General features: G+C 46.0%; 1 protein-coding gene across 1 annotated transcript; it reads right to left on the minus strand.

The window, feature by feature from the left end:
• Positions 1–16,526: 16,526 nt before the first annotated feature.
• Positions 16,527–20,188, minus strand: LOC139833618 (uncharacterized). The gene is made up of 3 exons (XM_071823941.1): positions 18,980–20,188; positions 18,277–18,406; positions 16,527–17,878 (listed from the first exon to the last, which is right to left on the minus strand). Exons 1-3 carry the CDS (start codon positions 20,186–20,188, stop codon positions 16,527–16,529), a joined length of 2,691 nt encoding a protein of 896 aa, XP_071680042.1.
• Between the last annotated feature and the right edge of the window lie 6,020 nt (positions 20,189–26,208).

Raw genomic sequence — 26,208 nt, forward strand, 5'->3', positions numbered from 1 at the left:
ACTAATTGGGTCCGAAGTAGTTAGACACACTACAACATATAGGACAAACTCCACAATTCTATGTGCATATAGATATGAAATTGAATTTCATGCACATCTTAGCCAAATTAGGATTTGATGGAGTTTACCCTATATATTGGATCAAAGAAAGTAACACATGCCATAAGATATACATATATTAAATATGCATGCACAATACTTTCAAGAACCAAATGGAGATACAATTTGGACAAAACACCAAATAAATCAAGAGACAATGGTTGCCCAAATTATATCAAAGAATCAAATCAACACAAGATTAACTCCAAAGATTTATCTCATTATAAGAAGCTAATTAAGCCTAAACACAAAGGAATGAGATAACCAACTCCCAAGAGAGCAAGGTTCCAACAAATAAACCAAACCCTCGACACTTTTTATGATGGCACAAAGTACCAAAAGGAAAATTTTATGTCTCCCAAAACCAAATTTTTGATAATGATCAAGAGATGTTAAGCATTCTAACAAATATAGAAGAGCTCCCCCAAGATTAGTGCATTATATAGGATTTTTCATATGAATACAAAATGCACAAAAACTAGGATCATCACACTACCTATATCTACTAAAATGCTAAGAAAGTTTGAATAGACATATTAGATCCATAAGATGCAAGGAAGACACATGGGAGTCAAAGCAAAACAAATTCATGGCAATAAATAAGGCAATTTGAACACAAGAGCCAATGTAAATATGATCAATAAAAATCTACCTCATAATAGATTACCAATTGTCCTTGGACAATAGGTATTAGGAAATATTTCCCGGTGGTAGTTTGTAAGTATACGAAAGATCATATTTACAACAAATAAAGCATATGGTAAAAGATAAGAGTTAACCATCATGCAAAGAGAGTTTCTTGATAGCTTCAATTACTCATACCAACATGCAAAGCAATTAATAGCATTCATGCCAACATGCAAAGCAATCAATAGAATGACTTGAAGCACATGGTTTCCCAAAAGTGTATTGAGGTACATGTTGTGAAAAACCATGACAAGAAAAGCTTTCACAAATAAGATCCACAAAGATATTAGCAATGAAGCCTATTTAAGCAAATTGGAACTTGTTTGAGCAAACATGCCACATAAGATAGAGATAAATTACGGTATCAATTCTATGTGACACAACCTCAAATGTTCACATTTTCTAGGCTTGTAATATGCACAAAGCTTATTACTCCCCCATAATGTGATAAGGAATTTATTTTCACAATAGGCAAATAAGATCCAACTAGAGATATTAATGGACATTAGAATTTGAATTTCTCATGAAGATGACATACCACATAGAGACTAGATAATATTGCAATATCAATTATAAGTGATATTCCTCATGTACACACATTGTTTAGGATCATGAAATTCCCAAAGGAATATCACTCCCCCAAAATGGGATATTCCATTAATCGCTCATAAGAGCCATATAAGATACAACAAGATGCAAAGTGGCTCCAACACAAACACAAATACATGGTGTGCAACCCAATATTCATAGACTTGATTTCTCAAGAGAAGCAAGTAGGAAGCACAACATATACAAACACATGTTAGGAACAAAACTAACACATGCAAAGGGGCGGGTAACTTTCAATATAAATGAGTTGAGCACATGTTACCACAAGGAGGAATATTGAATATATGATAGAAGCAAGATAACCAAAAGACTTGGCTTGAGATAATATAAATGATGAAGATCCCTTAATTCTTCATGATGTAGCCAAGTCTCCAATGTCCTCCAAACAAGCACCTATTGATCAAGTTTTGGATTGTTGGTCCCCAACAAAGTTGGGTCCTAAGAGGTTAGTCACAATAGGCTTGGCAACCCAAATGGTTCTTTTCTTGACACCACTTTGAGCACCAACATATTTGGCAAACACATTGCCACCTTCATCCTTACGAAGAGAATAAACATCATCAATGGTGATAGAGTTGGATGAGGTACCAATAGTGCAAAAGGAGGAGATGTGGCCCTTCTCACGGCATATGTAGCAAGTTCTTTTCTTCTCCTTCTTATCACTAGATTTCTCCACAATGGGAGCATTGGCTTGATTCTTCTTGGGAAGTGGCATTTCTTCAACTTGAGGTTGAATATGAGTTTGAGCTTGAGGCCGCTTCCCTTTTTGATTCTTCTTCAAAGGGCAAGATCTAACATGATTCCCTTCAATTTTGCACTTGAAGCAAACAATCTTGGCCGGGTCTTTGACTTGTAGTTGGCCCTTATTAATCTTGTTTTTCTTGGACTTGTTCTTGTTGTTGGAGTTGAATCCAAGTCCACTCTTGTCATTGGGGGATTGTTGCACACTCAACATCTTGTCAAGTTTGCATTTCCCTTCATGACTCTTTACCAAGTCGTTCTTCAAAGAAGTGACTTGGGCCTTGAGCTCTTTGATTTCCTCTACATGGTTAGTAACAACACAAGTACTAGAGGAAGTAGAACCTTCATGTTAAAGCAACAAGGCAAGGAAGATAATTCATCACAAGATTTAGCAATATTGTGAGTGGATGAATTACTAGGACTAGCACATGGCAATATAACATTTTGAGTAGTAGTGCTAGTACCCACATGAGGCTCACAAGGTTTTATGCCAAGTTCGGACAGATTCCAGACCTGACAGTTTGTAGAAGGTATCCCCTGGGCGGGGTGAAAGGATGTAACCCCCGCACCGGACGAACGGTTCGGGGGCCGGAAGTTTCCTATCTTGGAGAGAATTCTTCTGGAGGTAGTAGAAATAAGAGAAGTTATCTACTGAGGGAGTGATACCGATGTATCCCTCCATGAAAGCAATGAAAGAAGAAACATAGAAGATAGAATTGCCCGGAAGATGATGGTGCTGGAGTTCAAAAAAGTCACGAAAGCTCCGAAAGAAATCCGAAGCCGGAAAGCCTAAACCGCGTTCAAAATGAGCGGTGAAGACGATGTGCTCGTCGGGCTCGGGCTCAGGCTACCGCTCCTTTCCCGGAATACGGCACGAGACCCCTTCCGGTATTCTCCGGGATCGGTATAGCCAGTCAATCTCTGCTTCTGTCACGTCGGAGCCCATCCAGACGCCCCGCGTGTAGGAGTCCAGATCTATGCCGGCGCCCTGAGCCGAGCTACAGGCATCGTCGCCCATCTGGGCCAGATCCTCTTCGAGCTCGACGGTATGGTGGCTGCTAGAGCTGGATGCCGAAAGGTACTCTTCGGAAGACATACCGGTCTAAAGTTCCAAAAGCTACCCACAAACAGATTTCCCAAGATCTAGCCTCGCGCGAAGATCTACGAGTAAGAGAAAAAGCAAAAGAAAAGGAAAGGTAAATACCCTACCGGCCCAAGAATAATGCGACAGAAGGGGAAGAAGAGTCTCGCTTGCGAAACTGATCTGAAGGAGGCGGAGAACGACGAGGACGGCGGTCACCGGAGATAGGCGAGCTTGCGGACGGTGGCGATGAACAGAGAGGAAGAAGAGGGAGTGTCATGAGGCGCTCGGTGCAGGAGAGGTGAAGGTGTGCTTGAATCTCTGCGGAGCGGAGCCCTGCGGAGCTTCTTCGCAGATTCGTCGGAGAATGGAACTTCGGCGGCGAACGACGGCGGCGGGAGCGCAAAGGACGAGGGCAGCGCAGTGCTCGAGAAGTTGGAGAATGCGAAGAAGAAGAGGAGGTGGAACCGCATCGCCCTTAAATAGAGAAAGAGTTAGTGGGCCAGAAACCGCTGGGCCGCAGCGGTTCGCTTCGTGGGCCGCCACGTGGCGCGGTGATACACGCGCAGAAAACAGGATCCCACAGGGAGGCCACACGGATCCGAAACGGCAGCAGGGATCCGGTGTGGCACCATAAATGCTAGCGCAGAAGTCAAAGGGAAGTGACCCCTGACACTGCTGCGCCAGAAACAGTGCGCATGTCTCTGACAGGCACTGTTTCCGAGTTATTCTCGACTTCGTCGAGGAGAGATTTAATGACAAAGATACCAGAAAAGATCGGTATGATGAGATAAGTTCGGCAGAGACGCCAGAAAGTTCGAACTGGTTGTCGAAAGGTTTAAATCGGTATGTTGGTAAAGGGAACCTGGCATGGTCCGTTGGATAGGATCCGTCGGACTATACCAGCTTCGGGGACTAATGTTGGGGGGATGAACCCCGGTATTCCAAAGGCATGCCAAACCGGATGGTTTAAGCTATCAAGATACCGGTTTAAAGATTGAACCGGGCTATGAAGTTAGGTTTGGGGCTAAGTGAATCTATGCCGATATCCCAGGAGGGGTATACCGGAATAGGCTAAGGAGATACCGGATTACCGGTATAGGCTACACTGTAGCACGTCGGCAAGCTGGTCAAAGATGCTCTCAAGAGTTAGAGGACGAAGATGAGCGAAGCACTTCAGCTTTAATCGAAGCCCTGGGGCCAAAGCAGATGATGACGTAAAAGGTACCGGAGGATGTTACCGTTCCCGATTAAAGGTCTACCGGTGTCACCTAGGCCAAAGTGGCTTTGTAAAGTAGTTTGTCCAGTCAAAGATGCCATTAGGGTTTCCTAGGGTTTCTTCCCTAGTAAGCCACCATCTCCCCTATATAAGGAGAGGGAGCACACCCTTACGCGGGTACCTGATGAGCACTAGAGAGACAGTTCATCATCTAGCTGTAGAGGGATAGTGCTTGTACTGTACATCGTCAACCTCTGGCCAAGGCCAAGTTCATCAATAAAGATACCGGAATCCATCCGGAGTTCATCCCATCCTTACCAAAACCCTCCCCTGAATCCTCTAGCGCACATTCGGCCCCAACATAAGCCATCCTATGGCATCTGTCTGTTCACCACGACGACAGTTGCCTCCGCGGTTGTTTCCTCTACACAGTCAGGTACATCTTCGTGGGTTCTGGATTCTGGAGCTTCTTTTCACATGTCTCCTGACTCTTCCTCTCTTTCTTCTCTTCGTCCTCTTCCTCTTTCTGTTCGTGTTCTTACTGCCTATGGTACTTCTCTTCCTATTATGGTCGTGGCACTTTTTCTACTCCCTCCTTTTCCGTTCCTGATGTTTCTCATGTTCCCCGTCTTACCATGAACTTGTTTTCCGCTGCTCAAATTACTGATTCTGGTTGTCGGGTCATTCTTGATGTCGATTCTTGTTCTGTCCAGGACACTCACACCCGGGCACTGGTTGGGGCTGGCCCTCGGTGTTGTGACTCCCAGGACTTTGGGAGCTTGACTGGCTTCATGTTCCTTCTTCCACCACTTCACCGACTGCACCACGTGTGCTTTCTGCTTCCACTACCACCTCCTTTCAGCAGTGGCATCATCGTCTTGGTCATCTTTGTGGTTCTCGCTTGTCATCTTTACTTCGTCGAGGTCTTCTGGGGCCTGTCTCAGGAGATGTCTCGCTTCAGGGTTGTCATGGCTGTAGGCTTGGTAAACAAAATCAGTTACCTTATCCTACTAGTGAGTCTGTATCTCAGCGTCCCTTTGATCTGGTCCATTCTGATAAACGGGGTCCCGCTACCTTTTCTTCCTAGGGGGCCAACGCTACTATGTTATTTTTATCGATGATTTGTCTCGCCACACTTGGATCTATTTTATGACTTCTCGCAAAGAGGTTCTCTCGATATATAAGTGTTTTGCTGCCATGGTCCATGCTCAGTTTTCCACGCCTATACATGTCTTTCGGGTTGATTCTGCTGGTGAGTATATCTCCCAGCTGTTGCGTGGTTTTCTTGCTGAGCAGGGCACTCTTGCCCAGTTCTCCTGCCCTAGCGCCCATGCCCAAAATGACGTCGCTGAGCGCAAGCATCGCCACCTGCTTGAGACGGTTCGTGCGATGATGATTGCTGCCTCTCTTCCTCCTCACTTCTGGGCTGAGGCTGTGTCTATTTCCACCTATCTAATCAACCTTCAGCCCTCCACAGCCTTGCAGGGTGGTATTCCTCTCGAGCGTCTCACTGGTCACACTCCTGATTACTCGACCCTTCGTCTTTTTGGTTGCGTTTGCTATGTTCTTCTTGCTCCACGTGAATGGACAAAGCTGAGTGCTCAATCTGTTGAGTGTGTCTTCCTTGGCTACAGCCCTGAGCACAAAGGATATAAGTGTTGGGATCCTATTGGTCGTCGGATGCGCATATCTCGCGATGTCACTTTTGATGAGTCCCGTCCTTTCTACCCGTGTCCCTCCTCCTCTTCCTTCTTGGTGGATGATATCTCTTTCTCATGTTCCCTGACTCACCTCCTCTTGTGCCCCCGGTCCCTGCTCCGCCGAGTCTCTCACCACCTTCTCCTCCTCCACCCGCCAGACCCCCCTCTCCTCCCTCACCACCCTCCCCACCCTCCATACCTTCCTCTCCCATGTCACCTTCCTTGCCTACGATCGTCCCCCCTACCCTTTTCACTACTCCCATTGTCCACGTGAGGATGATGTTGCTTCTCCTGACATGCCATCTACCTCTGATGCGATGCCCTCTCCGTCCGAGCCGACTCATCATCTTCGTGCTCGCCCTCGTCCTCCTCCTGATCGATATTCTCCCACTCACTACGGTCTTTCTGCTGCCCTTGAGCCGACCTCTTATCGGGATGCCCTTGCTCATCCCGAATGGCAGCTAGCGATGGCTGAGGAGATTGCTGCTCTTGAGCGTACTGGCACCTGGGATGTTGTCACTCATCCTTCCTCTGTTCGTCCCATCACCTGCAAGTGGGTCTACAAGATCAAGACTCGCTCTGATGGTTCTCTTGAGCGCTACAAGGCTCGACTTGTTGCTCGCGGCTTTCAGCAGGAGCATAGCCGTGACTATGACGAGACCTTTGCTCCAGTGGCTCACATGACCACTTTTCGTACTCTTCTTGCCGTTGCTTTTGTTCGTCACTGGTCTGTCTCTCAGCTTGATGTGAAGAATGCTTTTCTTAACGGTGAGTTAAGTGAGGAGGTATACATGCAGCCACCTCCTGGCTACTCTATTCCCGATGGCATGGTCTGTCGTCTCCGGCGCTCTCTCTATGGCCTTAAGCAAGCCCCTCGCGCCTGGTTTCATCGTTTTGCCTCTGCGGTCACCGCTGCTGGTTTCGTCCCTAGCGCACATGACCCTGCGCTCTTTGTCCACCCATCCTCTCGTGGTCGGACTCTCCTTCTTCTTTATGTTTATGACATGATCATCACATGCGACGACCTGACCACATTGCCTTTGTCAAGGCCCGTCTTCGCGATCAGTTTCTCATGACTGATCTTGGTCCTCTCCGCTACTTTCTTGGGCTTGAGGTTTCCTCTACCTCCGATGGCTTCTATATCTCCCAGGAGAAGTATATTCGGGACCTTCTCACTCGTGCCGCTCTTGGTGATGAGCGCGTTGTTGAGACTCCTATGGAGCTCAATGTCCGCCTCCGTTAAACTGATGGTGATCCTCTTCCGGATCCGACTCGCTATCGTCACTTGGTTGGGAGTCTTGTCTACCTTGATGTCACACGTCCTGACATCTCTTAACCAGTCCACATTCTGAGTTAGTTCATGGCTGCTCCCACTAGTGTCCACTATAGTCATCTTCTTCATGTCCTTCGCTATCTTCGTGGCACTATCTCCCATCAACTTTTCTTTCCTCGCTCCAGCTCCTTACAGCTCCAGACCTACTCAGATGCTACCTGGGCTAGCGATCCAGAGGATCGCAAGTCTCTTTCTGCCTACTGTGTCTTTCTTGGTGGTTCTCCCGTTGCTTGGAAGACCAAGAAGCAGGTTGCAGTCTCTCGTTCGAGTGTTGAGGCTGAGTTGCGAGCGATGGCTCTCTTGACGGCTGAGGTGACTTGGTTACGCTGGTTACTTACGGACTTTCGTGTTTCTGATGCCGCTCCGACTCTGCTCTTATCGGACAGTACTGTTGCCATCAGCATTGCGCGTGATCCGGTGAAGCACGAGCTCACCAAACACATCGGTGTTGATGCCTTCTATGTGTGTCATGTTGTGCAGGATCAGGTTATGGCTCTTCATTATGTGTCTTCCGAGCTACAGCTTGCTGACTTCTTCACGAAGGCCCAGACTAGAGCACAACATGGTTTCTTTCTCTCCAAACTCAGTGTTGTTGATCCACCATGAGTTTGAGGGGGGGTGTTAGAGTGTATAGTCTATATTCTTCTATTCCCCAGTGTATGAGGGGTTTACTTGCACATTGTCACACATGTACATGTACTGGCCTATAGCCCTCTGTGAATACTAGTTGTCATTCCTCAAAAGTTTCCACATAAATGAAGTTGAGGCACCCACCCCGCCAGTCTGCCATCTTTTTCTTTGAGAGCACCACATATTTTATTTATCGAAAATCAAGTTACATGAAGCAACACACATGGAAACTAAAGACAACCCGGAATAAAGTGATTATCCTGAATTTGCAAATAAAATCCTAAAAGATTGAGAAATACAAGACGATCTCTAGGGTGTCCTGCAACAACTGTAGCAGTGGTCGCCGCCCAACTCTAGCGCCGCCGAGACGGACATAGGAAGAGACGTCGCGCCTGCACCATTGCAAGATCCAAAAGAGCACCATCGCCAACGGGGCTTTGTGAGTCGACGAACAGGTTTACTGTAACCAGCGAGGCACATGTCATTGTGGCACGTCAACCGGGGGACGTTCCCATGCTGTCTTGAACCAAGATACGCCGCCTCCCATGGACGAAGTCGGAGAATAAAGACATATCCACCACCTCTAGACCAACATCTTCGCTCCAGAAGAAACACGCCCCGGCCGCCAGCGTCGTCGCGAATAACAACGAACGCTAGCGATACACCGAGAAACTAATCTCGCCAGAAGAACAGCGAGAATACCAAGCTGTCGATCTGAAGGAATGATCAGCACACATTGCCATCAACTCCGAGACGTCTCCCAGAAGGTCGTCGCCGGTGTGGGAGTAGAGTTGGGAAAGATTTATTAGCCCGGACGTCACTCCTACCACCCAACGGCACACCATAGGAAATAAAATCTAACCCTAACTAATAGGCTAGAACGGAGGAGCAAGGCCCCCCTTCGTCATGCCGCCGCCAGAGCGGCGAGCAGAGAGAGGAGACTAGGCCCAACGCCCTGTCCGGATGATACGCGTACAGCACGCGACCGTTGGGAACCCCAAGAGGAAGGTGTGATGCGTACAGCAGCAAGTTTTCCCTCAGTAAGAAACCAAGGTTTATCGAACCAGTAGGAGCCAAGAAGCACGTTGAAGGTTGATGGCGGCGAGATGTAGTGCGGCGCAACACCAGGGATTCCGGCGCCAACGTGGAACCTGCACAACGCAACCAAAGTACTTTGCCCCAACGAAACAGTGAGGTTGTCAATCTCACCGGCTTGCTGTAACAAAGGATTAGATGTATAGTGTGGATGATGATTGTTTGCAGAAAACAGTAGAACAAGTATTGCAGTAGATTGTATTCGATTAAAAGAATGGACCGGGGTCCACAGTTCACTAGAGGTGTCTCTCCCATAAGATAAATAGCATGTTGGGTGAACAAATTACAGTTGGGCAATTGACAAATAGAGAGGGCATGACAATGCACATACATGATATGATGAGTATTGTGAGATTTAATTGGGCATTATGACAAAGTACATAGACTGCTATCCAGCATGCATCTATGCCTAAAAAGTCCACCTTCAGGTTATCATCCGAACCCCTTCCAGTATTAAGTTGAAAACAACAGACAATTGCATTAAGTATGGTGCGTAATGTAATCAATAACTACATCCTCGGACATAGCATCAATGTTTTATCCCTATTGGCAACAGCACATCCACAACCTTAGAACTTTCTGTCACATCCCTGCATTTAATGGAGGCATGAACCCACTATCGAGCATAAATACTCCCTCTTGGAGTTAAGAGTAAAAACTTGGCCAGAGCCTCTACTAATAACGGAGAGCATGCAAGATCATAAACAACACATAGATAATAGATTGATAATCAACATAACATAGTATTCTCTATCCATCGGATCCCAACAAACACAACATATAGCATTACAGATAGATGATCTTGATCATGTTAGGCAGCTCACAAGATCCGACAATGAAGCATAATGAGGAGAAGACGACCATCTAGCTACTGCTATGGACCCATAGTCCAGGGGTGAACTACTCACTCATCACTCCGGAGGCGACCATGGCGGTGAAGAGTCCTCCGGGAGATGATTCCCCTCTCCGGCAGGGTGCCGGAGGTGATCTCCTGAATCCCCCGAGATGGGATTGGCGGCGGCGGCGTCTCTGGAAGGTTTTCCGTATCGTGGCTCTCGGTACTGGGGCTATTGTCGACGAAGACTTAAGTAGGCGGAAGGGCAGGTCAGGAGGCGTCACGGGGACCCCACACGCTAGGGCCGTGCGGGCCCCCCTTGGGCCGCGCCGCCCTAGTGTGGAGACGCCCCGTGGCCCCACTTCGTCTCTCCCTCAGACTTCTGGAAGCTTCGTGTGAAAATAGGCCCCTGGGCGTTGATTTCGTCCAATTCCGAGAATATTTCCTTACTAGGATTTCTGAAACCAAAAACAGCAAAAAACAGCAACTGGCTCTTCGGCATCTCGTTAATAGGTTAGTGCCAGAAAATGCATAAATATGACATAAAGTATGCATAAAACATGTAGATATCATCAATAATGTGGCATGGAACATAAGAAATTATCGATACGTCGGAGACGTATCAGCATCCCCAAGCTTAGTTTCTGCTCGTCCCGAGCAGGTAAACGATAACAAAGATAATTTCTGGAGTGACATGCCATCATAACCTTGATCATACTATTGTAAGCATATGTAATGAATGCAGTGACCAAAACAATGTAATTGACATGAGTAAACAAATGAATCATATAGCAAAGACTTTTCATGAATAGTACTTCAAGACAAGCATCAATAAGTCTTGCATAAGAGTTAACTCATAAAGCAATAATTCAAAGTAAAGGTATTGAAGCAACTCAAAGGAAGACGAAGTTTCAGCGGTTGCTTTCAACTTGTAACATGTATATCTCATGGATAGTTGTCAATGCAAAGTAATATAACAAGTGCAATATGCAAGTATGTAGGAATCAATGCACAATTCACACAAGTGTTTGCTTCTTGAGGTGGAGAGAAATAGGTGAACTGGCTCAACATAAAAGTTAAAAGAAAGGCCCTTCGCAGAGGGAAGCATCGATTGCTATATTTGTGCTAGAGCTTTGGTTTTGAAAACAAGAAACAATTTTGTCAACGGTAGTAATAAAGCATATGTGTTATGTAAATTATATCTTACAAGTTGCAAGCCTCATGCATAGTATACTAATAGTGCCCGCACCTTGTCCTAATTAGCTCGGATTACCTGGATTATCATTGCAATACATATGTTTTAACCAAGTGTCACAAAGGGGTACCTCTATGCCGCCTGTACAAAGGTCTAAGGAGAAAGCTCGCATTGGATTTCTCGCTATTGATTATTCTCAACTTAGACATCCATACCGGGACAACATAGACAACAGATAATGGACTCCTCTTTTATGCATAAGCATTCAACAACAATTAATTTTCTCATATGAGATTGAGGATATTTGTCCAAAGCTGAAACTTCCACCATGGATCATGGCTTTAGTTAGCGGCCCAATGTTCTTCTCTAACATTATGCATGCTCTAACCATTCTAGTGGTAAATCTCCCTTACTTCAGACAAGACGGACATGCATAGCAACTCACATGATATTCAACAAAGAGTAGTTGATGGCGTCCCCAGGAACATGGTTATCGCACAACAAGCAACTTAATAAGAGATAAAGTGCATAAGTACATATTCAATACCACAATAGTTTTTAGGCTATTTGTCCCATGAGCTATATATTGCAAAGGTAGAGGATAGAAATTTTAAAGGTAGCACTCAAGAAATTTACTTTGGAATGGCGGAGAAATACCATGTAGTAGGTAGGTATGGTGGACACAAATGGCATAGTGGTTGGCTCAAGGATTTTGGATGCATGAGAAGTATTCCCTCTCGATACAAGGTTTAGGCTGGCAAGGTTTATTTGAAACAAACACAAGGATGAACCAGTGCAGCAAAACTCACATAAAAGACATGTTGTAAACATTATAAGACTCTACACCGTCTTCCTTGTTGTTCAAACTTAATACTAGAAATTATCTAGACCTTAGAGAGACCAATTATGCAAACCAAATTTTAGCAAGCTCTATGTATTTCTTCATTAATGGGTGCAAAGTATATGATGCAAGAGCTTAAACATGGGCACAACAATTGCCAAGTATCACATTATCCAAGACATTTTACCAATTACTACATGTATCATTTTCCGATTCCAACCATATAACAATTTAACGAAGAAGAAACTTTCGCCATGAATATTATGAGTAAAGCCTAAGGACATATTTGTCCATATGCAACAACGGGTCTCTCTCCCACACAAAGAATGCTAGGATCCATTTTATTCAAACAAAAACAAAAACAAAAACAAACCGACGCTCCAAGCAAAGTGCATAAGATGTGATGGAATAAAAATATAGTTTCACTAGAGGAACCTGATAATGTTGTCGATGAAGAAGGGGATGCCTTGGGCATCCCCAAGCTTAGACACTTGAGTCTTCTTGAAATATGCAGGGGTGAACCACCGGGGCATCCCCAAGCTTAGAGCTTTCATTCTCCTTGATCATATTGTATCATCTCCCTCTCTTGATCCTTGAAAACTTCCTCCACACCAAACTCAAAACAACTCATTAGAGGGTTAGTGCACAATCAAAATTCACATGTTCAGAGGTGACACAATCATTCTTAACACTTCTGGACATTGCCCAAAGCTACTGGAAGTTAATGGGATCGAAAAATCCATCAAGCATAGCAAAACAGGCAATGCGAAATAAAAGGCAGAATCTGTCAAAACAGAACAGTTCGTAAAGACGAATTTTATTGAGGCACCAGACTTGCTCAAATGAAAATTCTCAAATTGAATGAAAGTTGCGTACATATCTGAGGATCACGCACGTAAATTGGCATAATTTTCTGAGTTACCTACAGAGAATTTGTCCCAGATTCGTGACAGCAAAGAAATCTGTTTCTGTGCAGTAATCCAAATCTAGTATGAACCTTACTATCAAAGACTTTACTTGGCACAACAATGCACAAAACTAAGATAAGGAGAGGTTGCTACAGTATTAACAACTTCCAAGACTCAAATATAAAATAAAAGTACTGTAATAAAAACATGGGTTGTCTCCCATAAGCGCTTTTCTTTAACGCCTTTCAGCTAGGCGCAGAAAGTATATATCAAGTATTATCAAGAGATGGTGCATCTACAGCGTGGTGTGGGGTTTTCTCAACCATGCATTGTATTTTGGATACATAAGTTTCAGCGGCTCCCTTTTCATTAGTCTTGGGCTTGCTACTCTCATCAAACAAAATTTCAGGAACAAGCCAAGCATAATTATTATCTAGAGCTTCATGCATAGCTAGGAGCTTACAAGGTATTGGTTCTTTAATCTCACCACCATCATTAACATTATTAGTGTACTTAATTCTATCCATATCCATCTTTTCAAGTGTTCTTTTAAAATCGGTGATCATACCAAGCCTATCATGCTTACTAAAAACTTTTCTAGCTTCTTTGGCTATATCCTCAAATTCTCGCACTAGGACTTTTAGAACAAAATCTCTCTTCTCTCCCCTCTCCATATCAGAAAGTGTAAGAAACATGTGTTGTATCATGGGGTTGACACTAATAAATCTAGCTTCCATCATGCGTACCAAACAAACAGAGGCATCTTCATAAGTAGGGACATCTTTTGCAAGGGGTATATCTTTAAGATCTTCATGCATACTAACATGGGTGAAAAATTCTTTTATATTATCTCTTCCAATTATAGACCCTTGCCCCACCGGTATATCTTTTACAGTAAAATTAAAAGGAAACATGATGAAATAAGTAAAGCAAATGCTAGTAACTAATTTTTTTGTGTTTTTAATTTAGTGCAGCAAACAAAGTAGTAAATAAAATAAAGCAAGACAAAAACAAAGTAAAGAGATTGGGATGTGGAGACTCCCCTTGCAGCGTGTCTTGATCTCCCCGGCAACGGCGCCAGAAAACAGTCTTGATACGTGTACAGCACGCGACCGTTGGGAACCCCAAGAGGAAGGTGTGATGCGTACAGCGGCAAGTTTTCCCTCAGTAAGAAACCAAGGTTTATCGAACCAGTAGGAGCCAAGAAGCACGTTGAAGGTTGATGCCAGCGAGATGTAGTGCGGCGCAACACCAGGGATTCCGACGTCAACGTGGAACCTGCACAACGCAACCAAAGTACTTTGCCCCAACGAAACAGTGAGGTTGTCAATCTCACCGGCTTGCTGTAACAAAGGATTAGATGTATAGTGTGGATGATGATTATTTGCAGAAAACAGTAGAACAAGTATTGCAGTAGATTGTATTCGATTAAAAGAATGGACCGGGGTCCACAGTTCACTAGAGGTGTCTCTCCCATAAGATAAATAGCATGTTGGGTGAACAAATTACAGTTGGGCAATTGACAAATAGAGAGGGCATGACAATGCACATACATGATATGATGAGTATTGTGAGATTTAATTGGGCATTACGACAAAGTACATAGACCGCTATCCAGTATGCATCTATGCCTAAAAAGTCCACCTTCAGGTTATCATCCGAACCCCTTCCAGTATTAAGTTGAAAACAACAGACAATTGCATTAAGTATGGTGCGTAATGTAATCAATAACTACATCCTCGGACATAGCATCAATGTTTTATCCCTAGTGGCAACAGCACATCCACAACCTTAGAACTTTCTGTCACTGTCCCAGATTTAATGGAGACATGAACCCACTATCGAGCATAAATACTCCCTCTTGGAGTTAAGAGTAAAAACTTGGCCAGAGCCTCTACTAATAACGGAGAGCATGCAAGATCATAAACAACACATAGGTAATAGATTGATAATCAACATAACATAGTATTCTCTATCCATCGGATCCCAACAAACACAACATATAGCATTACAGATAGATGATCTTGATCATGTTAGGCAGCTCACAAGATCCGACAATGAAGCATAATGAGGAGAAGACGACCATCTAGCTACTGCTATGGACCCATAGTCCAGGGGTGAACTACTCACTCATCACTCCGGAGGCGACCATGGCGGTGAAGAGTCCTCGGGAGATGATTCTCCTCTCCGGCAGGGTGCCGGAGGCGATCTCCTGAATCCCCCGAGATGGGATTGGCGGCGGCGGCGTCTCTGGAAGGTTTTCCGTATCGTGGCTCTCGGTACTGGGGCTATTGTCGACGAAGACTTAAGTAGGCGAAAGGGCAGGTCGGGAGGCGTCACGGGGGCCCCACACGCTTAGGCCGCGCGGGGCCCCCTTGGGCCGCGCCGCCCTAGTGTGGCGGCGCCCCGTGGCCCCACTTCGTCTCTCCCTCGGACTTCTGGAAGCTTCGTGTGAAAATAGGCCCCTGGGCGTTGATTTCGTCCAATTCCGAGAATATTTCCTTACTAGGATTTCTGAAACCAAAAACAGCAGAAAAAAAAGAATCGGCTCTTCGGCATCTCGTTAATAGGTTAGTGCCGGAAAATGCATAAATATGACATAAAGTATGCATAAAACATGTAGATATCATCAATAATGTGGCATGGAACATAAGAAATTATCGATACGTCGGAGACGTATCACCGGACAAGATTGGGAGGATGTGGCCGCCACCGCCTCACGTGAGAGCGGAACGGTTCACATTCTTACTCGTTGTAGATCGTTCATGTTGAAGGGTTTTGGGGGAAGCCTCACACGTATAATGACGTGGGGTTCCCGTGTTTATATAATAGGCCAGAGGCCTAGGGTTAGGTTATAATTACAATACAGTCCTACTGTAAATACAATATGTGCAATCTAACACCCCCCCGCAGTCCCAGCGGGAGGTTCTCGGACGTTGAGACTGGACCGAAAGTCGAGGAAGAGTTGACTCGGTAATCCCTACGTCATGACATCTGCGAACTGGTGGGAGGACGGAACATGCAGAACACGGACCTCTCCCAAGGACACCTTCTGGCGGATGAAGTGGATGTCTATCTCGATGTGCTTGGTATGTTTATGTTTCACCGGATTCGAGGACATGTAGATGGCGGAGACGTTGTCACAGTAGACAACCGTGGCAGAGCTCAGGGGGCGATGAAGTTCCTGGAACAACTGGCGGAGCCAACAGCACTCGGAGACGGCGTGGGCGACGGCGCGGTACTCAGCCTCTGCAGAGGAACGGGACACGGTGGTCTGTCGCTTGGAGGACCAAGAGATGAGACTATCACCAAAGTAGACGCAGTAACCGGAGGTGGAGCAGCGCGAGTCCGGACAGCCGGCCCAGTCGGCGTCGGAGTAGGCCACAAGGGCGGTCGACGAGGAGGCGTGGAGCTGGAGGCCAAACTCCAGTGTACCCCGAACATACCGCAGAACACGTTTCACGAGAGCCAAGTGAGACATGCGCGGAGCATGCATGTGAAGGCAGGCCTGCTGAAAAGCGTAGGAGAGATCGGGGCGCGTCAGTGTAAGATACTAAAGACCGCCCACGATGCTCCTGTAGTCGGTGGCGTCGGGAAGAAGCTCGCCGTCGGAAGCAGATAGCTTCGAGGACGTGTCGACCGGTGTAGGTGAGGGGTGACAGTCAGACATGCCAGCCCATTGTAGAATATCCAGAGCATACTGTCGCTGTGATAGAAAGAGACCAGCCGAGGACCGGCTGACCTTCATACCCAGGAAGTAGTGGAGGTCCCCGAGATCAGTCATGGCGAACTCGCTATGGAGACGCGCAAGGAGCCCCTCAAGAAAGCTCGTCGACGAGGCGGTGACGATGATGACGTCCACATAGAGCAGTAAGTATGCCGTGTCTGCCGCAGAGTGGAGGACAAACAGAGACGTGTCCGTGGCGGAAGCAACAAATCCCAGAGTGGCGATGTAGGAGGCGAACCGGTGGTACCAGGCGCGAGGGGCCTGCTTCAAGCCGTACAGGGACTTGTGGAGACGGCAGACGTTGTCAGGGCGAGAGGCATCCACAAACCCAGGGGGCTGCTGACAGTAGACCACCTCATCCAGGGAGCCATGCAGGAAAGCATTTTTCACATCAAGCTGCCGTATGGGCCAGGAGCTGGAGACGGCAATGTGAAGAACAAGATGGATCGTAGCAGGCTTGACAACAGGGTTGAACATCTCCTCGGAGTCGATGCCGGAGCGTTGGGAGTACCCACGAACGACCCATCGAGCCTTGTTGCACACAAGGGTGCCATCCGAGTGGAACTTCTGATGAAAGATCCACTTGCCAGTGATGACATTGGCACGCGGAGGGCGAGGAACGAGGGACCAAGTGTTGTTGTTGACGACAGCCTGGTACTCATCAGACATGGCAGCACGCCACTGAGGATCCTGCATTTCCTGGCGAAAGGTGGTGGGGACGACGTCAGGGACGGAGTCCACGATGGAGAGGTTGAGCCTGTCCACGGGACGCACTTGGCGTCCGGAGCGCGTGCGGCGAGGGTTGGAGGCCCCACTCGAGGAGGCCGCCGGGGCAGGGTCTGGTTGGACTGGACTGGGGACCGGTTGTGCCGGCCCATGGTCCGGTTGGACCGGCCTGTGCGCCGGCCTGACCGGCCTGGGAGCTGGCTGCTCGGCGAGGCGAGGCGGCAGGTCCGGTTGGACCGGAAGGTGTGCCGGCGTGACCGGCACAGGTCCCGGTCTGGCCGGCCTGGCAACCGGCTGCGCGGCTCGGCAAGGCGGCGGCGAGGCAGGGGCGCTCGCGGCCGGGGCGGGCGCACTCGGGGCCGGTGCAGGGGCTCGCGGTGGTGGCACGCTCGGCGTGCCGAAGAGGTCGTCGAGTCCACGCGGCGCAGGAGGCGCAGGCGCGGATGACGAAGCTGTATGCTGAAAAGGAAAAAAACCGTCTCATCGAAGACAACATGTCATGAGACGAGAATTCTCCCAGTGACAGGGTTAAGGCAGCGGTAACCACGATGGTTGGAGGGATACCCAAGAAAGACACATGCCATGGAACGTGCACTGAGCTTGTGTGGTGCGGTGGAAGCGATGTTAGGATAACAAAGGCAACCGAAGACTCGAAGATCAGTGTATGAGGGAGGACGACCATGGAGGCGTGTGTAGGGAACTTGGTATTTTATGGCTGTACTAGGACGGCGATTAAGCAAGTATGTGGCAGTAGCCAGAGCCTCGGCCCAGAAAGGGGCTGGGATGTGAGCCTGGAACATAAGAGTGCGCATAGTATCATTAATGGTAGGAATGGCACGCTCGGCTTTACTGTTCTGCTGGGAGGTGTATGGGCATGACAGCCGTAACGCGGTGCCATGGGTGGTGAGGAGAGTATCAACAGTCTTGTTGAGGAACTCGGTACCGTTATCTGTCTGGAGAGAGCGAATGGTGACACCAAACTGCGTGCGCGCATAAGCGAAAAAGGTTACGAGAGTGTGGGCAGTACAAGACTTGTTGCGAAGTGGAAAAGACCAATAAAAGTGAGAGTAGTCATCGACAATGACAAGGTAATATCGAAAACCAGAGGTGCTTATAATTGGAGATGTCCACAAATCGCAATGTATCAAATCGAAGATGGCACTAGACGCGGTAGTAGACTTACGAAACGGTAAACTGACGTGCTTGCCAAGTTGACATGCATGACACAACCGAGTACGGCTAAATTTATTACACTTGATAAAATCTAGACGCTGAAGAGCCGACATGGCATCATGCCCAGGATGGCCAAGACGCTGGTGCCATAGCTCGGCGGTGGCGGTGACGACCTAAGCGGTGGAGGAAGAACGGCGAAAGCTGCTCCTCCCAGGAAAGGTGTAAAGATCTCTGTCACTATTGCAACAAAGAATCACGCGACGGGTCTTCAGGTCCTTCACAGAGAAACCAAAGGCGTCAAACTCAATGGAACACATATTATCGCGGGTAAACTTGCGAACCGAAAGCAAATTGCGAATAATGTGCGGTACTAGGAGTACATGGTTGAGTCGAAAGACGTGACCAGAAGGTGTGCAAAAGGAGGTGAACCCAGAAGAGGTAATGGGGATGGTGGTGCCATCCCCGACGGTGACGAAGTGAGGAGTGCGAAGGTGGGAGGAACGAGTGAGGTTACCATCGTCATTGGTCATGTGTGAGGACGCGCCTGAGTCCATGACCCAACCACCTTGCTGAAGCGCGAGGTTATTGAGGGCGGCGATGAGAGCCGAGCTGTCCCATGTAGTCGCCGAGGTTGACGACGCGGTGGCGGTGTAGGCCTGGGGGCGAGGGCCCAGGATGCCCTGTCCAGAGGAGGGGGCGCGCCACTGGCCAGCACCCGGGGAGAAGCAGACCCACGAGCCGGTCGGGGCCGGCGTGCGGGCGGGTTGGGTGGCCTGGGTGGCGCCTCCACTCTGGCGTCCGCTGGTGCGGCCCTTCTGCTTGGCCGCCTGCTTGCCTTTCCCGGCGCCCGCACCAGGGGCGGGACCGTCACCGCGGCAGCCGGGGCCGGGACATGGAGAGGCGGGACCGCGGGCCTGGGCGACGAGGGTGGTGTTGGCGGAGGTGGACGCCGCGTTGGCCTGCTGCATCTCCTCCATCAGGAGCATGGCCCTGGTGCGGAGGAAGGTTGGCAGCGGGTCGGTCATGGAGATGACTGTGGCGGCGGAGGCGAAGCGAGGGCCGAGGCCGCGCAGAGTGTTGAGGATGAGGGCGCGGTCGCTCACGGGAGAGTCGTTGTCGGAGAGCGCATCGGCGAGGTGCTTCTGGCGGCGACAGTACTCGTGGATGGAGAGGGATCCCTGCACAAGCTGGCGAAAGTCATTGTCAAGGTAGATGGCTTTGTTCACCTTGTTCGCGGTGAAGAGGTCGCGTGTCGCGAGCCACAACTGACGCGCGGTCTGATTCCCCGCAAGGATCATGTCCGCGACGTCTTCGTCAATGGCGGCGTGGAGGTGGTTGAGGACGGTGTAGTCGGCGATGGCCCACTTAGCGTCGGTGGGGGCGGCGGCGACGATGCCATCGATGTGGCCGAGGTAGCCGGAGCGGCCCAGGGAAGCGCGCATGTAGATGCACCTCTTGGAGTAGTTCCCGGCGGCGAAGGAGAGCAGCACGGGGCCGGCGTGACGCGGGGCGCCGGCGGGTTCGATCGCGGCGGCCGAAGCGGCCGCAGGGGCAGAGGAGGTCCCGTCGGTGATGGCGGTGAGCTCCATGGCAGCGGAAGGTGGGGTGGGGCTAGGGGTGGCGGTGGTCTGACCTAGGGCGGCGGCGGCCGAAGAGGCGGCGGCGGCTAGGGTTGGGAGGGGGGCGGCGGCTAGGGTAGGACCGAGATTAGTCTGATACCATGTAGAAAGGTTTTGGTGGAAGCCTAACACGTATAATGACGTGGGGTTCCGGTGTTTATATAATAGGCCAGAGGCCTAGGGTTAGGTTACAATTACAATACAGTCCTACTGTAAATACAATATGTGCAATCTAACAGTTCAGTCTGCCATCTTGGTGCAACTTCAAGGAAAACCAGCGAAACAAGTAACTCTGCTGCTCGTCATTTTATTTACAGTGTGTATGACGGCGGACGGCCACCAATTTATTGCATTTTCATTAATTAATCTTCTCAACAGACAAGAACCACTTCACACGAAACAAATTTCGGTCCAACTAGCAATCTACAGCATACGAGCATCTCGCGTCTCAAAACGGCGCCAGATCGAGCATTTTGGGATGCTTTTGTTTCGTGTCGCGTTTGAAGGGCGTCGCTGCCTAGCCGTGGCCACCAAACATTAAAATAACTCATTTTTGTTCTTTTGCATTTTCATTTTAATAAACATAAAAACTGCAAAAAAATATGTTCAAACTAATTTTTAAACTACTTCTTTGATAGCTCTCTCTCGTCGTTCTCATGAAGGCGCTTCCATCTCGTCACCTATTCTGAAGAGCTTGTGGCGTTAGACGCATCCGAGGAGGTTGTGTCCCCCTCCGACGAGTAGTCATTGGTGTATTCCTCATCGTCGGTGCTCGCCGGCTGCGCCTCCGCCTTTGCCTTCGCTCGGGCCCTTGCCTCTTTCTTGTCGCCACCGCCTCCTCAGCTGCCTCCATCCATCTCCACCTGGAATCTCCATCCTCTTCCTCTTCCTCCTCCTCATGGCCGTCGGGCGTTGATGACCTCCTGATACGTCCAAATTGCATCACTATTTTATATCATAATTTACTGGTATTCATTGATATATTTTATATTTAGAAATGATACTTATGTTATTTCATCTATTTTTGCATGTTTAATGATTATTGAATAATTAACTGGCGGAGTCAGAAATCTGCTGGAAAAAGGACCGTCAAGATTTTCTGAAGAACAACAATTTCCAAAAAATACCCAGAAACTCCTATTTTGCCAGATGACGGAGGAAGCTAGAAGGGGAGCCTGAGGTGGGCCAGGAGGGGCCCACACCACCCCTAGGCGCGGGCCACCCCCTGGCCACATCTAGGCATAGTGTGGTGGCCCTGGCCCACGTCTGACGTCGCCCCCTCGCGTATTTCATCCCCCCGAGAACCCTAAGGCACGGGGAGCGAACAGAGAAATATTCTGCCGCCGCTACGGGGCGGAAAACCACAGAGAGAGAAAAGCTCTCCGGCAGGCAGAAATCTACCGGGGAAATTCCTTCCTGGAGGAGGGAAATCGTCGCCATCGTTACCGCCATCGAGCTGGACTTCATCGGGATCATCATCACCATCGTCTCCACCACCAGCACCACCATCACCGCCATCTCCACGCCGCCCCACTGTAACATTTTGGGTTTGATACTTGTCTAGTTCATAGGCGAAACTTTCCCTGTGTTGATTACTCCTTGTAGTTGATGCTATGGAGTGAAACCATTGAATTAAGGTTTATGTCCAGATTGTTATTCATCATTATATCACCTCTGATTATGATCCATATGATGTCTCGTGAGTAGTTCGTTTAGTTCTTGAGGACATGGGAGAAGTCATGATGTTAGTAGTGGAACTATCTTCAATAATATTTAATGGTTTGATATTTAAGTTGTGGTGTTATTCTTCTAGTGATGTCATGTGAATGTCGACTACATGATACTTCACCTTTATGGGCCTAGCTAGGGGAATGCATCATGTATTTTGCTACTAATTGTGGGGTTGCGGGAGCGACAGAAACCGAAACCCCCGTTAGAAAACCGGTACGTGAGGGAGTGTAGGATCTCAAAGTTCAAGGACGTGGTTAGATTTATCTTAATTACTTTCTTGTAGTTGCAGATGCTTGCAAGGGGTATAATCACAAGTATGCATTAGTCCAAGTTGGGGTAGTGCATTAACATATATAGGTTCACTCACACAACACTTACCAAACCAATGAAGATTATTCAGCTATGTGAAGCGAAAGCACTTGACGAAATTCCCGTGTGTCCTCGGAAACGTTTGGTCATCATAAGTAAAACAACTGGCTTGTCCTTTGCAGTAGAAAGGATTGGGTCACTCTCTACAATTATTATTACCGTCTTTTATTTACTCGTACTTTATTTATTTGCAATACCAAATACCTCTGAAAACTTGTTTGCTAGTGTTTACAGTGAATCCTTGATCAAAAATATTTGACAACACCTTCTGCTCCTCGTCATCACTCTTATTTATCGAAAGTACTACGATACACGCCCTATACTTGTGGGTCATCAAGACTATTTTCTGGAGCCGTTGCCGATGAGTGAAGCGCTATTGAAGAGTGGAATTGGTAAAGGAAACTTTTACTGTAAGTATTGTTTTTATTTCTGTATGCTACTGCTTTATTTCATTATGGAGATGTCTCCATTTGACTCCCTATTTGGGATTACTACTATCACTGCTACGGTAGTAGATGAACCACCATGCTCAATTGGATCCTTTTAAAATACCTATGAAAATTGTTGGACGTGTTATGAATAACTGTTATTTAGGAGATGGAACTGTCCATCCGGGTGATCATTTACTCTTTATACATGAATTATGCGAGTTGTTCAAGTGTGCAGGTATCTCAATGGATCAAGTTAAGAGGAAGTTATTCTCTTTATCACTTAAAGGAGGACCTACGGAATGTTATAACGTGCTGAAGAATGGTCGATCTATTGGATGGGAGGAAATTGTACCTCTCTTTTATTCTAAATTCTATCCTCCAACTGTGATTCATAAAGATCGGAATCAAATATATAATTCCTGGCCTCAAGATGGAGAGAGTATTTCCTAAGCATGGGGGAGACTGAAGTCAATAATGCTCAAATGTCCCATTCTTGAGCTCCCCAGTAATATTGTTATTAATAACTTCTACTCTTCATGATAAGGATTTATTGGATGCTTCTTGTTCCAGATCATTTACACATATGAAATAAGAAGCTAAATGGGATATTCTCGACCGCATTCAGGAAAATACTGAAGGATGGGAGAATGATAAAGGAAGAAAGTCAGGTATAAATTATGATTATGAATGCATTGAATCTTTTATGCAAATTGATGACTTTCGTAATATTAGTGTTGTTTATGGTCTTGATTCTCAAATTCTTGCAAATTGTTTTAAGTCCTCTGCCTCTTATCTTGATGTTCCCAAAAAGGATTGGCACAAGTACCATGCACCTTATAAAGATATTGTTAATTATGTTCCTGCTAGAAATATCGAAGTTTTTTACTGTTGATTGTGTTTTGCCTGAACCTTATATTGAGAAAGTAACTTTCCCTGCCAAGGTAAAGGAACATTCTATTATAACTAGTATGGTTAATAAAAGTAAAAAATAAATCTATAGAACCTGATGAACAAATAACTATTGAAGCAATAGTAAAGGACCTAGTTACTGAAAATGTAGAAGATGGACATATTATTTTCTGTGAAGATGCTTCTAATATTGTTTCACATCCTATTAAATCCAAGAAAACTATTATTTCCGTGCTTTCTGTCAGAATAGGTGATCATTGCTATTATGGTTTATGTGATATTAGTGCAAGTTCAAGTGCTATTCCTTATGAGCTTTAGAGGGAAATTATGCATGAAATTGGTTCTTCTGAAGTTGAAGAAATTGATGTGGTTATTCGTCTTGCTAATAGAGAGACCATCTCTCCAACTGGTATTATTAGAGATGTGGAAGTTTTATGTTGTAAGATTATATATCTTGTTGATTTTCTAGTACCTGGTTCAGCTGGTAGTAAGACTTGTCATATAATTTTTGGTAGACCTTTCTTGAATACTTATGGTGCTATTATAGATTGCAAGAAGGATAAAATTCTTACTAAATTTTATGGAGAGTTTTATGAGTTTAATTTTTCTAAGTTTGCTAAAGCTCCTTATGAAACTGAAATGCCTAATGAAGATTTTAGAGTAGAACATCTTGCCTCTATTGCTCTTGCTCCTAACAATGCTTTGCAGCAATATATGGAGGACCACGAAAGTGAGATCTTTGTGGAGGAAAGAAATGAGATTGATGAGATTCTTCTTCGTCAACCGGATATGCTTAAGCATAATTTACCCGTGGAAGACTTGGGTACCACACTACCACCCAAGGAGGATCTTGTTTTCGATTTAAAACCTTTACCTGATGATCTTAAATATGCTTATATTGATGATAATAATATATATTGTTATTATTAGTTCTTAAATTTCAGGACAGGAAGAGGAAAGATTATTGGGAGTATTGAAGAAACACCGAGGAGCTATGGGATATACTCTTGATGGTTTGAAGGGGATTTCTCCTGCTATATGTCAGCATGCTATTAATATGGAACATGATGCAAAGCCATTTGTTGAACATCAACGCTGTTTAATTCCTAAGATGAAGAATATGTGGTAAGAAATGAGGTATTGAAACTTCTTGATGCTGGTATTATTTATCCTATTGCTGATAGTAGATGGGTTAGTCATGTGCATTGTGTCCCTAAGAAAGGAGGAATTACTGTTGTGCCTAATGAGAATAATGAACTTATTCCTCAAAGAGTAGTAGTTGGTTATAGGATGTGCATTGATTTTTAGAAAAGTTAAAAAAAATTATTAAGAAAGATCATTACCCTTTACCTTTTATTGATCAAATGTTAGAAAGGTTGCCTAAGAAAACTCATTTTTGTTTTCTTGATGATTATTCTGGGTTTTCTCATATTGTTGTTAAAAAGCAAGATCAAGAGAAAACTACTTTTACTTGTCCTTATGGAACTTATGCTTATAGACGTATGCCGTTTGGTTTGTGTAATGCTCCTGCTACGTTTCAAAGATGCATGTCTGCTATCTTTCATGGTTTTTGTGAAGAAATTGTGGAAGTATGCATGGATGATTTCTCTGTCTATGGGACTTCTTTTGATAGCTGTTTGCACAATCTTGATAAAATTTTGCAGAGATGTGAAGAAACTAATCTTGTTCTTAATTGGAAGAAATGACACTTTATGGTAAATGAAGGAATTGTTCTTGGAAATAAAATTTCTGAAAGAGGTATTGAAGTCGACAGAGCCAAAGTGGAAGCAATTGAGAAAATTCCCTATCCCAGGGATGTTAAAGGTATTTGTAGTATTATTGGTCATGCTGGTTTCTATAGGAGGTTTATTAAGGATTTCTCTAAAATTTCAAAACCTCTCACTAATCTTCTCCAAAAGGATGTACCTTTTGTTTTTGATGATGATTGTAAGGAAGCTTTTGAAACTCTAAACAAGGCTTTAACCGTTGCTCCTATTGTTCAACCACCTGATTGGAATTTACCCTTTGAAATTATGTGTGATGCTAGTGATTTTGCAGTAGGTGATGTTCTTGAACAGTGAGTAGATAAAAAATTTGAATGTTATTCATTATGCTAGTAAGACTCTTGATGCTGCTCAAAAGAATTATGCTACTACTGAAAAAAGAATTTCTAGTTGTAGTCTTTGCTTGTGATAAGTTTAGACCTTATATTGTTATTCGAAAGTTACTATTCATACTGATCATGCTGCTATGAGGTACCTTATGGAAAATAAATATGCTAACCCTAGGCTTATTAGATGGGTGTTGCTCTTACAAGAGTTCGATCTGCATATTGTAGATAGGAAGGGTGCCAAAAATGATGGGGTTCGTAGCATAGAAAACAAAAATTTTCCTACCGCAAGATGAATAAATCCAAGATCTAATCTATGGAACACCCAAGATCTAATCTACCAAGATCGAAGCAACGAGAAGATCATGTGAGACTAACCCTCGAAGATTTCCAAAGCCTACGAGATTAGATCTTGTTGTTGATGTAGTCGATCATCCTGT

The sequence above is a fragment of the Lolium perenne genome, chromosome 7 (assembly GCF_019359855.2).
Source record: "Lolium perenne isolate Kyuss_39 chromosome 7, Kyuss_2.0, whole genome shotgun sequence".
In the NCBI taxonomy this organism is placed as follows: domain Eukaryota; kingdom Viridiplantae; phylum Streptophyta; class Magnoliopsida; order Poales; family Poaceae; genus Lolium; species Lolium perenne.

Excerpts from the sequence above, each read along its gene's own strand:
- LOC139833618 (XM_071823941.1), bottom strand. The coding sequence starts at position 20,188 with ATGGAGCTCACCGCCATCACCGACGGGACCTCCTCTGCCCCTGCGGCC. Across the intron at positions 18,407-18,979 it reads ACGTCTTTCGACTCAACCAT|TTTGGTGTCACCATTCGCTC; the intron begins GTACTCCTAGTA and ends GCGCGCACGCAG. Across the intron at positions 17,879-18,276 it reads ATACACCTCCCAGCAGAACA|CTTCGTCATCCGCGCCTGCG; the intron begins GTAAAGCCGAGC and ends TTCAGCATACAG.